This window comes from Tachysurus fulvidraco, chromosome 6 (assembly GCF_022655615.1).
Source record: "Tachysurus fulvidraco isolate hzauxx_2018 chromosome 6, HZAU_PFXX_2.0, whole genome shotgun sequence".
NCBI classification, from domain to species: Eukaryota; Metazoa; Chordata; class Actinopteri; order Siluriformes; family Bagridae; genus Tachysurus; species Tachysurus fulvidraco.
In genome coordinates this window covers 14,901,135-14,916,192 of record NC_062523.1, presented here as the reverse complement: position 1 = coordinate 14,916,192, position 15,058 = coordinate 14,901,135, and the positions used below count along the sequence as shown (strand labels likewise).

Below are 15,058 nucleotides of genomic sequence, written 5' to 3'. Positions count from 1 at the left end.
CAAGCATGTAACCTGAATACTTATTAGCTGCACCAGAAGGGCACAGATCTGCCATAATGACCATCATGATGAGGGCTGAAGTTTACGTGAAAAAAAAGCAACATCACCTATATAAACTTCTGCAAACAAAATTCACCTGACAATTCAAGCGACTAAGAAAAGTTTCTCTTCCGAGATCCGAACACCTTCATTAAATTTGAGATGGAGAGAGAGAGAGAAAACAAGAATGAGGGGAGAAGGAGCTAAACTTCTGTGTAGGCAAGTGTGTTGTTATGTAAGATGCACTGCTGATCTTTATAATCTCTAAAGTGGTCTCTATCGGAGTGGCTTGGCTTCCTCTCCTCTGCTCATGATTTCATACATACAGAAACACAAAGCTCTCAGTGCCTTCTTTCACATGTTTAGAGAAAAAAATCCAAGGGGCTCAAAATTAAATGCCTTTTTGTTCAGGTTTATTCACTTTATTTAACCTGCCTTTGTGATTTGTCATCATAATATATGATCTGTCATCACTTAAAAGGAAAGAACCAGGATTTGGATTCTCCATAGACTCGCTCTGCACGTCAGTGTACTTTTATTAGCTTTTAGATTGCACAGCTGAGGTACAGGCTGAACCCACATGCATATCTTCATCATTATCCTCCTCCTCAAATTCACAGCTGAACACTGAGAAGACGAGCCGAGAACAGTGCGGAGGAACATGGAGAATCTGTTACTATAGCAGCGCTCTATATAACGAAGAAAGCCTGAAGCTTGCGATTATGTAAGACACTCACAAAGAAGTAAAGAGAACAGCAGGAAGACTGAAATCTAGAAAAAAAAAATGCCATAGGATGATGCATTAAAATGAAGTTCAAAGTAAGCAGGTATAACTTTGCTTCTATTGATTATCTGATCCAGTCGGTGCAGATGAGGAGCCAAAAGAAAATCTATTTTGTTCCTAAATCAGCTATAATATTACTATATGATTTCAATACCAATGATTTTAGCCATCACCTTAAAAGGTTTGTACCAAATAATATACCGTCCTTGTACAAGTAATTAAAAAAAGAATCAAAAGAGGAGCATAATTACCTGTATCATTATTCTACATGATGTGTTGTCTTCCTTATCGATCTGTTTTTGTTTAAGATATAATAAATGCATTACCTGAGAAATGTATTTGAAAACAAAACATCTAGCTGTTTTCTCTTTTCTTTTATTTTATTTTACTTACTCGGCAAGAACATAAAGGGAAACATAGGCATGTTTTTTTGGCCTGATAAATAGATTATCAGCTTCTGTCTGGAGCTTGGGCAATGATAAATGAGGTGTGACTATCACATATTGAGCACACACACACACACACACACACACACACACACACACACCAAGGTCACACACTCTGTACATGATACATGAGCTAATACGCACAAATAATTACTTCATATCATGGAATACACTAGAAATCCATTAGAGATTGAGTGTGTGCCTGTGAATGCTAGTGTGTGTGTATGTGTGTGTTTGTCTGCTCTTTCCACAGGTTAAGGTAAAGAATGGCTCGGCTCTGTGTACATGAATATTTCATGATGCATTCTGTAGCTTTTTGTGTTCAGCTGGATGAACACACTACATTGTGATGTATTAATATATTTCAATTAGCATTCATTCGTATAACAAGTAACATTTGTTTGTATGAATGTGTTTTATTCTGCTTTTGCTTTGTGTATTTGTGGTATCTGGTATCTTCACCTCAATATCGGAGTTACAAAGGATAATCCAGTCTTTCATATCCTGATCTGGAGCACAGAGATGTCACAGTGAGGAATTTGTCTACAGGTTCCACATTTGGGGATATTATAAAACCTCAGGAAAGTTTAATAACTGGAAGCCTTTGTATTGTATGGCTCTGATGTGGCAAATCTCCATAAAAACAGAGATTTCGCTCATGTGTGCCTGAGCCTTAAAGCTTATAAAACTGTTTTGTAGTCAGATGTTTTCAATTCCTTATGTAATTTAGCATAGATCCATAGTCCATTAGCGAGTTTGAGGGAAAACTAGTTTTTGGCTCTTCTCGTAGAAATACGTGATGTAAACAAATGCGGTAGGATGACTTTATGCCTTCTTTATTTGTTGTTAACAGTTATGAAAAAATATCTGATACACAGTTTTACTATGTAGATTTACAGAAAATGTTTGTTATACCTGACGATTATGTCTGTGTGTTTCTCTTTTAATTCCAAGTTATGCTCTGTGCTGAATCTAATTCATCTTTCCTTCATCTCTGTAGTTCATTAGTCAGAGCGCTGATCAGGGACTTGTAAACTTTAAGGGATGTCTCTCTTTCAATCACAAGTCCACTGAAACATTTGCGCCATAAAGAAAATCCCACAATGCACTGAATAAACAGGGAGCGTCTGAAGCCTCTCAGCTGAAAATTGTGGATAAACTCTCAACCAAATTTGTCTACAAACAGAAGCTGCTTGAATAATTTTTCAGGGGTGATGTTAACTCTATTTGATCTTCTACATAAAGTTTGTTTGGGTCTAATGACTTAAAATAAAATCCACTAGCTAGAAATGTTAAAGGAAACAACAGAGCAATCAAAGAATTTCTCATAACATACTTCAACATAAAAAATAAAGTCGGAAAGATGTCGGACATTCCTGTTGTTGCTAAGTGCCAGTGATGATGTTTTAGATTGCGAGTATGTAGTTATGATGATGGTAACTGAGTCATCTTTTCACGGTCCAAACTTATGTACATGATATTCTGATACACGACTTAGAGAGCTAGTGAGCTGACAGACACACACTTTGTGTTTATGCTGGAAAGCTTAATGCAGCACAGAACAGTTCACTCTTCCCTTCCTCTCATTCATTGCAGAAGCCAGGGTCAACCACAACCCCTGAGTTTCAGCCTGTGTCTCTGATCGATGTTATGCAAACCAGCCGCATTCTTCGGTTTGCCGCATGATGAGAGAGCAACAACTAAATAAACACACAAGCACGGCAAACTTTCTTACATTCAGGCAGAGCTGCAGCACTGCAGTGAAACTCCAAACTGCAAGCAGTAAACAAACCTGAAATAACTGACCTGAAAGATCAACATCATTTGCTTAATGGGGATGAAAGCAGAAGTAATCGCATGGGCCAATTACGATAATTCTATTTAAGCAGCAGCTAAAGTTATACTTAATGAGACTGTGTGCAGTGTAGTACTTCGGCTATTAGTGTAAACAGGCGCAGAGAAAAAGCAAAGACACTAGACGATCGCCAAAAAAGGAAGAAGGGAAGAGAAAAAATATTTCTTTCATTTTTAGCTCAGATCATCTATACGGTAAAAGGGATAAATGTAACATCATGTTATGTTATTAGAGTAATGATCTGAGTCACTTTACAGCTCCAGTCTCCCGATCATGAGGGACAGAAGATGTTTTGGTAAAGTAAGCATCACTGTGTTTATTCAAGATGCTATGAGTGTTCATTTACTGTTCATTACTGGAGCCGGAGGTGGATATATACCGTAGAAGTCCATTCTTATCAAAGCACTCGAAACCATCTGAAAGCTTTAGAGTGACTCATAGCTGATGCCTCCATATGATGACGAAAAGCAACAAACATTGTGCGCGCACTGAATGTGCGTGGGTCGAACGGTTTTTGCTGGAAGGAGACGAGTTTCCATAGGAACAGCTCGTGTGCTTCCGGAGTGTAGGATCAGTGATTATCCTGTTTGCTGTAACGGGCTTTGCGGAATTCTTTAAAAAGAAACACACTTAAAAAGCACCACTAGCTTCCTCAATTATTCATCCTGCTAACACCCACACAGATTTGATACACATAAAACTCTAAACAATCTTACAACCCAGAAAATCCTCCCACTTAACCCTCATACAGCACACGCTTTATAGCGATATATGATGCAGAACGTACTGCTTAGATGTATTCACAACAGAAGAGAATCAACTCAAGAATCTGTGTCAAACATCTTTTTCTCCTCCTTTCCTTCTTCTTGTGCTATTAAGAGTTTATGTCTTCTGTATGTCCTGTTTAAATGATGTCGGAGGTTGATGTAGAAGCACAGAGAGAGAATTCAACTGTATTGTATAACACTGATTCGTTTTCCTGGCAAACTCTTGCCTTTTGGTCTGTTTGAATCAAACCCTGGTGCGTTTTCGCCCTCGGAACAGGTGTTTCGTCTGCGACATGTTGCACACTGTGTTATAGGCAGCATATTTTATTTTTCTGTAGATGTGAGCTACTAAACTGTCCCCCTGAGTGAGCCAAAGGATGAGTTGTACAGGACAATGTTGGACTGATTGTATGTATTTATCATCTGTGGCCATCAGATTCTGTTTTATTTTGTGCCATAAACAAATGTCCTCAAATGAGATAGCAACAACAAAAACAAGAACAAGATGAAGCTGAATGGCACGTCGAGTTCTCTGTGCCAGTTGTCTCCTTAGTTGTCTAATAAAATGTATTCTACTATTAATACATTATGGGAAAAAAAAGATTTTTAAGGTATAAATAATCTACCAATTTTAATTATGTGTATTGTGCAATGAATGTCTAATATGCATTTCATTTCTATTCAGTCAATAATAATAAATAATGTAAGAATTATTAAGATCGCACTTTAAGCAATTGAAATAAATCCTGAAAAATGAACACACAGCTCACAAGGCAATGTAAAGACACAAGCTTCAAGGCTCAGCCACATGAACAATGCACAGCAAGAACAATCAATTCAGTGAAAATCTCTGGAAGCAAAGAGCCTGTTAATGTTTAAACAGAGCATTCATGAAGCTCTAACTAAAAAAAAAAGAAAAAAAAAAAGAAGCTTTCATACTGCATCACCTGATTTTTCCTGACCTGATTTTTTACTAAAATAACATTTCCCTTTTTTCCCCTGGCTCTACTCAGCGTCTGGGAGAATGTGCTTTTTATAAGATAGTGCGTAGATGAACACATGACTAGACACTGCTTTTTGTCTGCTAATGAGTCTTAGGTCTATGAGCTGAAAAGAAAAAAAAAAAACCTGTGAAATCCAAAGCAATTTCATTTGCACGGACATCGAGGCAACTTGTCATGTAACAGTGCAGTGATTCCACATGCTTTGTTTTTTCTGCACTATTTCTGAAGACAGATACTTCTCACTAATACTCTTTTAATCTCTTCTCTAAAGAATATGGGCTTGCTTATATACAGACTCATGCATCCATCAGGGCTCGTACTGAAAACCCCAGGACTTCACAAGAATTGTCATTTAACAATTACCTTATTTCTTCTTTTTTAAACTGAAAAAAAAAAATTAAATTTTACAGAGGGAAGGATGCTCAATAATTCTGACACTTTTTCCAGCCATTCTGGAGGAAATGAGCATTTCCCAGGCATTGCTGCATCTTCACCATAACGTCAGTATCCTTCAGGTGAGTTACTGGAACTGTCTGTCAAAGTGAGTGAGAGATAGCAGGAGGAAGAGGAGCAGGAGGAAGAGGAGGCACTGCGGCATATTTTGAGTGAACGGATTGTATTTGTGTTCTGTCAAAAAAACAAAAAAAACAACAACACACTTTTTCATATAAAATTTGGATTTTTTTTTTTACTTATTAAAACGTAAGCACTTATGAAGCACCACTATAAAAATGGCTGTTTAAGCTTTCAAAAAGCCAAATTTCTGCAGCTTGTAAGAACCCTGGTCTTTGCTAACGAGGTGTAAAGGAAAACCCCCTTAGTGTTATCATGCAACCATGTTCTTATATAAAGCCAGTAATTCTTAGAATTATTTACATTTTAAATGTAACATCCATGACAAATGTTAAAATGTAGAGCAAGGGAAAGCTCTGATGTCCGGGGCCGGTTTCACGTAGCAAATCTAATTCAACCCCAAACTGTGACGAGCTAATAAAATGTATCAATCAAGCGTAATGAAAATTAGCTGGGAAAAACAGCACCCAAAATCCTCCGCTGATCATGTCTCTGATGAAGCACATCATGATTCTACAGTCAAATCTTCAGCTGTGAGCACTGGCATCATTGTATTTCTTAATACATATAATTTATGTTATTGGAATCTGGCTTTCCTTTTTTCTTTTCTTGGACATGCTGTTATTGAATGCTGAGTTTTCTTTTCTTGATTTGGCAGACATGTTTATTTACAGCTGGGTACAGTTAGCGCTGAGCAGCACAAGTTTACAGACCTTGGAGCTGTGGTAGCTTTGTGGCTAAACTGTTAGATTACTGATTTGAGGTCCACCAAGCAAGGCCCTTGAAACTCAATTGCTCAGTTTATAAAATGAGATAAAAATGTAATTGACTCTGGATAGGGGCATCAAATGTCGTAAATGTAAACCTTGCTCAAACTCAACAGTGACTGTTTGGTGTCAGTTCCTGATGCACAAAAACAGCAAATTGTTCAAATGAATTCATGCTGAAGGCTAAACTCCTCGGCTGATGTGAATAGAGTAGCGCACACTAGTAGTGTTATATTTAAAGTAGATTGAAGACAAAACATTGGCCAAAAAAAAAAAGTCCACAGAAATCTGTTTGCCAATATCTGGCCTAATATCTACAGTAATAATCCGAACACCACACAGCTGATGTTACCAAGACAGGTCCGAGACTCTCGGACTTCCTGTTAAGGAGATAACACCGCTTTATTAAAAACAAACCTACAGAGACACAAAGCAATTTACACAACGGTCCAGGACCCTGTGCACACTCAGCACATCATGCAATACATTTTTATTAACTTTCTTTGCACCAGATATACACAGACATTTCTATCTGCGTTGTCCCTCAGTGTGTCTAAGATCCTGTTGTTTCTAAGAGACAGGTCTTTGTATAAATTAAAATGATTAGAATCAGAAAAGAAAGGCAGCATCTAAAATATCTGTAAAATGTGTTTGGTGAGATTAATAGGAAATGGCTCAAATTATAATGTTCCAAAAGGCAAAACAGTAATTAAGGCATTGTAGCTTGAGCGGATTCCCTTCTCATGATTAGATTCTGAACCTACCTAATAATTCAGACCGAGTTCGAATGATGACTGTGCGTAATTAGTGCATGTTTAAAACAGGGCTAATTTGCTTTGTAGCAAGCTGTTTAATTGTGCTTTGGAGGCGTCTGTGTGTTGAGCAGCTGCACTGTGGCGTCTCACAGCTTTTCTCACATCATGATGAGCTCGAACCAATCAGCACGACCCACTGAGAGCTGTGAGAAATGGTGTGTTTCGCTTTCTTATGTTTTTAAACAAATTATTAATGCCATTGTAAACTTCAGCGTTACATATTCTACCAAATTGTACAGAGCATTTATTTCAATGACTTGCGTCAAATCAAACATATAATAACTGAAATCAGCTTCCGAGACGATGAAACAGTCAATTTCAACATATTTACCTTCAGCTACAGCTGCTAAACCAACAGATTCCTCCATGTCATCTTTGTGACACACAACCTGCCTGGACAATAAGAACTAAAAGAAAATTTCCCACTCGTAACCATGACTTTGTGTTGGTGTTCGAGTCGTGAATACGATCTTTCCAACGTGACTTGAACGCACCGTTCCATTAACACCATGTCAGAGCGTGATAAGCATAAAGTTGCGAATGCAAATGTAAGAGATATTAGTTGCACAGTTCTTCTAATTTATTTTACACTTACAGTAAACCTCCTAGTTGTTTTCCAGCTAAGAAGCTTTCTTATTGTTAAATTTTTATGGAAAGAATGAGTACAATCTAGAGTCAAATGGAGTTTTTCCTTTCATCAGAAGAAATATTCCAGAGTCAACAGTTGAGTCACTGACAAGTGTGGGAAACGTCACCATCGTCATCTGGCACAAAAAGAGGATGTGAGGAAGCAGTTCATGGGGAAACACACACTCGCACGACAGATGTAAACACACCATGCCATTTTGCTAAGCAGGGACGGCTCCCGGTGTGTGTGTGTCATAGTGAAACATCGAGACAGAAGCCCAGACTGAAACATGTAAACAACTCCATACTCCAGCAGACGTCTACACGGCTCATAAGCTTCAAGCTGAATGTGTCAAGACAACAGTGAGACAAATCCTCACCGATGTCCTGCAGATAAATGACATTTCCAGGCAAGATCGACAAATTATTCATTTGATTTGAGAGAAGTGTAATGCACAAGACCATTAGCATAATGATATAATAATCACATCTGCACAGTAAACACTAAACACAAGCACTGTACATCAGAATCTTCACTGAACCCTCTTAATAATGAATCCGTAATGTATTACTACCTCATGAAGAAGGGTTCATTTTCTGAACAAAAACATGGAATATATATCTACTTTTTAACTTTTGTAACAAATGCTGAAGAACACAGCTTGTTTGGATTCATTTTGCGTGTTTTTTGGGACTGTGTGAATATTGTGACTCATCAAACACCCACACAAGTTCTCATTAGTAACAGCTGAGGATGGACAAAGTGGACACAGTACACAACAAAACACTAGTTTGTTTGTTTGAGGTATCATCTGTGTTATCAGCTTTGCAAAGGCCAATATCGTGATGGACAATTATGTTTACTGCGACCTTATCTGAATGTTAGAATCACTTCAACATTGTTTACTCTCCCTGAGAGAATAACACACCAGGTGCATCGTGTTTAGTACTTAGACACATTTTGGCACTGGCTGATGATGAAGGTTAAAAGGAAGAGCTCCGCTACAGGGGGGATAAATCAGCCGTCAGCGCCTTCTGGAAACGCAAGCAGATTGATATTCAGATATTAACAGTATACTTTATGTTATGTGAGCTACCACTTTTGTTTAGTCTAGTCAGTTTCAGATTTGTTCTCACTTTGTTCCCACAGACAGGAACTGGTACTCTCTTTCACATGTTTAAAAATTCCCATGTTCTTTAAAACAGTACAGTTTTGTTTAGCAGTCTTTACTAAAATCCACACAGTATAGATGAGAAAGACTTACCCTCTCCTCCAGGCCGCTTTCCTCGCCGGGTGGCTCCTTCCAGTCAGGTGTATCTGTGCTGACGGGTGCAGGTTTCTTCAGTGCTGGCTCACGATTCAGCGTGGTGTATCCCACGTGCTCATAAATGGGGTTAATAGTCATCTTAGAGATGTACTCAGCTGCCTTGGTCTCGATGTAAAGCGTGATCAGGCCATCTGTGACCAAGTCGTGGATCGACTCGAACCGTTTCTCTCCCACAAAGTGCTTGCCATCGTAATAGAGGCGGAAGTTGCGGGTCTGGTTCCCGAAGCTGATTGAGGGAGATGGAAAAGAACAGGAGGAAAAAAAATAAGTGCTGGTGGAAAAACCAATATGAGGGTAAGAGAGTTAATGATCAGGTGAAAAACAAGAGTATAATTGCAAGGGGGAGATGATTTCTCACTGACAGCTAGAAATATGACCAGCTAGTGAATCTGAGAGCTTTATCACACACGTGCACATGAACACACACACACACACACACACACACACACACACACACACACACACACACACACACACACACACACACACACACACACACACACACACACACACACACACACACAGGTCATCTTTCAGAACTAAATCACTTAGTGTTTGGAGAGAGGAGCTGCTTCTTAGATCAATAAGTAGATTAGCAGCAGTCAGCCATTTTTTCAGCAACGCACAATAGCCAAAAAATCTAAGCCACAACACACATGAGAAACTTCACACGTGCATGCAAAGCTTTTCTCTTCTATTCTCTTCCAGTAGTTATTGATCTGAACATCTTAACATCAACTGAATTTAATGGTATCCTCTCTCAACGCACTGATATAAGCAGACGGGCGGAACAGTAACTTCCCTAAAGATAAATTATACATCAGCCAAGTTTAACATGCAGTCAATGTCATTACGTGAAACTGATCAGGTAATTAAATATTGATGACGCAAAATCAATCAGTGTACACATCATTAGCGCAACAGAACAAAATTGGAGCATACCGTTAAGTAACATGTTACAAGAAGTTAATAACCTCTTTAAACTTTATACACTGTGAATTAATCTCTTAATTAAACCACTACAATGCCAACTACTAATAAAATGCTTTTTGCTTCAGAACAATAAACTATGCATCTATGTTCATCAGAAATGTGCAGTGGATGATGTACAACAATGAAATTACTACATAAATTAGAAATAAAACAACAATGTAAAAGCAAACATTTCTACTAGAAGCCCATTATAAATCAGATCATGTTACATTACTGATACCAACAATGTCACAATATCACTGTGATGTTAAATCCAGTACAACACAAAATGACTGGAGTTTTACAGATACATGTACAGGTGTATGTGTTATTAGGTGCTAATTTTACGTTAAACAAAGCGCTACATAATACAGTGTTCAATGATATAAAGGGATGTGGCTGCCTCTGGTTACTGGCTGCGTTTCCTGTGTGAGTGCAGTTATAGTCCCAGCGAGAGGGATATCTGACGCACACAGGAATAAAGGACTGCAGGGACTTCGGTCAAAATTGTTCTGCGCTATATCTTGTTTCCTGCTTCCTATGTGGAGAAAAGCGATACTCCATTATCTCCACAGACAAACTGAAGCTAATGCAATTAACTGATTAGGATCTAATGCCATAACACGTTTATAAAACTTAATAAAGCTTTGGCACATGTTTAGATTTTTCCGGGATATTTTATGATTTTTTTTGTCACTTCAGCTAAGTTTTAGAGAAATATTTAATGGTTTATTGCTTCTCTATGATGGGGCACATCCCAGGGGACAAACTGGACAGGCTTCTAGCTACATTTTCTTATCTACATCTTCTTATCAGTAATAGGTGAAAGTATTTCTGATGCTGGTTTCCAGTGCAAATCAATTTTGCAGCGAGCTTTTACATCCATGTATATTCACAATAGCAATAACATACAGAACTGATCTGGCTGGACCTCTTAAGGTGGAGAAACAGAAATATACACAGAAATCACACACAGACAGACACACAAACATAGAAACATACAGTAACATGCACGGTAACACACAGTGTTCACAGAGCACATTAAGAGGCTAAAGCATTCCTTAAGCAGACCCTTTGCCTAATCCTGTTAATGCCAAACTGGACAACTGTAACCCTTTCATCATGGAGACGTCATCTGTAACCAGAGCGAGTGAAATCTGCAAATTTGCGCCAACACTTTGACGATCTCTCAGCTCAAATTAAAAAGGCTAATCCTCTTTATTTGCCATGCCATTAAATCCTAGAAAATTCTCCTGTTTTAGACAAAGCAAAATAACCCTTGGAGTAATGAGATGGAGTTCAGTCGAGTTCAAACATATTCGTACATTTAAAAAAAGTGCCTCGCATGTCCACAGTACATCCTTCACTATGACCCACTGCACAACACAATGAAGCCGTTAAACTAAAATGCGGCACTAAAGACGCCACTAAATAAGCATTTACTGACCGGGGCTTCAAGAGATACATGAGAGTGACTCAAAAAAATTTTTTTTAATTTTTTAGTATATTTTCTGGTTATATTTATAACCAACAGCTACAAAAGTCCTCGTTTCTACTTAGATGGAAAACTTGTCTTCTGTGTACATCAGTCCTACTTCTTCTTTACAGCTATCTTAAAAACTATAAGGATCAACAGAGCATGACACTTTTTTGGCTTTTACTTTAATCAAATCTTTTAAAATGAGCTATAACGTCCACTCATTTATCTGTCTGCTTCTAAAAAACTTTCAAGCTCCAGTTAACGAAGAATGATCTATATTTCTGCATAAGTATGACTCAAAACAACATCAGATTTCTCAGAAGTCTCAAAAGCACACAAAGTGAACGCAATCAAACAAAAATATTATACTTGGTCATTTATTTATTCAGAAAAATGTTCTAATATTACATATCTGTGAGTGGCAAAAGTATTTGTACCTCTAGGATTAGGAGATAATTTAAAGGTAAAATTAGAGTCTGTTTTCAGTCACTGGTATGACCATTACATGACAGTGAGTGCCGTGTGTTATGTATAGAACAGAAATCGATCAAAGGCTGATATTCACAACACGTGTGCTTGGAAGTGGATCATCACTAACAAGGCTGGAAAGGTTTTAAAACCATCTCTAAAGCATTTAGAATTTCATTTTTCCCCCCAATCTTCCAAGCACCACTGTATTAGAGAGAGGTTAGGAAACAAATCATGGGCATGAGTATTCCTGTTGACATTTGGCTAAATTAGATCAACTCCATAAAGTTCTGGTTACAATAGAATTTATGCTACCTCCGGTACATATGGAAGCATGAGCCAGATCATAATTATCTGCAGTGCAGCCACTCACATGCAGCTGCAAAATCTCATTCTCATCCTGTTCAGGCTTGTGAGAGAACAGCATTTGATCTGTATATTTTGATTTGGCACAGGTTTTATGCCCTTCCGGACGCTACCTTCTTATTTTATCTTTGCTTTCAACCGACACTGACATTTAACCCCACACTGTCTAACCCGTGACAGTGAGAATGCAGTATCCTGACACTGGACCACCAGGGAACAGACCAATGTAATGATACTCTGCTGAAAAAGTGTTCAAAATTATAAGGAGTTCCAGTTTTGCTTATGCTCGGGTCAAAACAGAATGACTGATTTAGTTTCAGTTTCAAAACAGATGTCTGATTCTGACTGGTACCGTCATAGGCTGGATGTCACATTTACCAAGTATGCGTAGAAGAAAATAAATAAATAAATAAATAATATTCTGGAAAAGACATACTATAACTGGAAAAAAGCAAAAACAACAATGTTTTCTCATGTACAGTTTACCACAAGAGGCTAATTATGAAAATAACAGAGCTTTAAGACTGCACACATGAAACCTTTTGTCACAATATGGTGAAACATTCAGAAAGTGGAACCTAAGGCATAGCAGCATCCCGGGATTTAACTCAGTACACAGGACAGAATTAGATGGCTGGGATTACAGGAACACTTTCCCCTTAGGATCACAGCTAGGAAGCTTTAAATAGGTTTAGATCATTCAAGAGGAAGTTAATGCAATGAAAAGAGGAGAAGCGGTTAGAAAACAAGAATGAACAGGAAACTTAAAGGGGTATAAATAAAGAACATTTATATTTAAAGGAGATAACACACCGTAAGGCTAGGGTGTAAGTGCCAGGTTGTCTCTGGCTCTCTCTGATGAGGTAACTTCCTTCTGCCACACTCAGCAGCTGATCTGCTTCCTCTCTCGAGATCATACCATGGTACCTGAGCGAAAAAGATGCATCCATAACCATGTCTAATGAAGACACACTGATATCAAATCTAGAAATAATGGTACTGAAACTCACTCTCGCCCGTAGTATTTGGGCCTGTTGTCAACCTGCAATACAAGAAGAAAGACAAGTGAAAGAAAAATACAGAGAGAAAAAAAAATGTTTCTAAAAGGCTGTTTACACACCCAAGTCTGACACAATGTTTACTATGTACTGGGCCTTTGGATTCTGCAACTATAACAAAACTATTGGCACAGGAGGTTTCCCGATTCTATCAAACTCGAAAAACAAAAATGGTTTGTAGAAATAAGTGATTTTAGTGCACAGTATAAGCTATAGCTGGAAAGTACCAAGAGATCACTGTGGGATGATTTATAATGTATGATGGGCATCCACAGTGCAGGGATCTGTTGCAAATGGGTTATTACAATCACATATTAGCATAATAAACCCACAAACAGCACGTCCAGCTGTTTAACCTTGAAGCGACTGTGAGACAGCAATCATCTGAAAAGATACGAAAATGGAGCTCATGCAGATTACGATGATATTGGTTTGTGTGCAGACGCATCAACTTCCATTTCTGTCTTCACGCCACGCTTGGCCTTCCCTCTCTACGACGACGCAAGCGTTTAGTTTGTCTTATAAGCATTGGAAAGCAATAGTGTACAGAAAATAAAAAATACAAAATAAAGAAAGTAGAGTAGTGGTGTTATTTTGTGTGGCAGCTTTACAGTGCTCCAGGGAAATTCAGCTAAACAAGAGTTTAAAAAAATTGTAGACATGGTATCAATTCATCCAGACCGAACAACGAGCTGCACGTAATCTATAAGCTGTGTGTGCCTTCAGTAGCATAACCTGTTCAGCTTCATATAATGAAATCCACAGAGCTGGGGAAAGCTGAGTGTAATATACTGACGAGATGAGACAACATGTCACTGAATAAATGAGCCTGGGATTGCCCAATTCTGTCCTTTATTATAAGGAAAATAAGGAGGAGGAGGGGAGTTAATGAGAGAATCACAAATGCTTAAGAAAGCATCATGTAGAAACAGGAGGAAACTATGTGGGCAGGCATACAGAGGGGATGCAGAGGCAGAAGGGAGTATACGTGTGTGTGTGTGTGTGTGTGTGTGTGTGTGTGTGTGTGTGTGTGTGTGGGCCACCAGATTTGCATTCTGGAAAAATCTGAAGTAATTATCAATATCGCAAAACTTGAACATGTAGGCTTCAATTCATTATGCTGGCTTTGGTGATTTCGAGATGCAGGGCAATCTAAAGATAGAACGAAACTGAAATGTTATGAAATGTTATGCCACTGAATCATTAAGATAAAATGTAGAATCAGACATGGAAAGAACTGTATGGAAGCGAACAGAAACTGCTCTAAGTACAGACTGCGTTTGTGAATGGAAATCTGCTCTATACACAGAGGAATGGAGGAGAACTCAAGCCTGAAGGTTTCATTAAAATGGGTCAGACAGTGATGACTCACTCAAGGGGAGAACTGAATCTGCCATTGCTATTAAATAAAACCAGGGAAGACATTATGAATAAACAAATCATCTTGCATCCACCTAAACAGATTGTAATCTGATTTAACCATTGTGTGCTGGTGGAACAAAAGCAGTGCGGTACTAACCCGAATGCTTAGTGGACCATGAGATGAGCTCAGCACAGCCCATAGCGCTGATTAAAACTGAACAAACCCACTGGATTACATCACAAGGACAGAGCGTCCCAGAACAGCGAAGCCTGATGTGCTGCAATGTTGATGTTCTATCCGTTCAAAAACTAATCTCAGCTGCAGAGCGCAGAGAGCCTTAGACACT

The 15,058-nt window shown here is 38.4% G+C and overlaps 1 protein-coding gene across 1 annotated transcript in view; it reads right to left on the bottom strand.

Annotated features, from left to right (window-relative positions):
* chn1 (chimerin 1) overlaps window positions 1-15,058 on the bottom strand; it is a 36,875-nt gene that overhangs the window by 12,463 nt on the left and 9,354 nt on the right. Inside the window, exons 4-6 of the mRNA XM_047814939.1 lie at window positions 13,302-13,333; window positions 13,105-13,218; window positions 8,943-9,231 (exon numbers count right to left, since the gene is read on the bottom strand). Of these exons, the coding sequence (XP_047670895.1) occupies window positions 8,943-9,231; window positions 13,105-13,218; window positions 13,302-13,333 (435 nt within the window). The remainder of the gene's footprint in view (window positions 1-8,942; window positions 9,232-13,104; window positions 13,219-13,301; window positions 13,334-15,058) is intronic.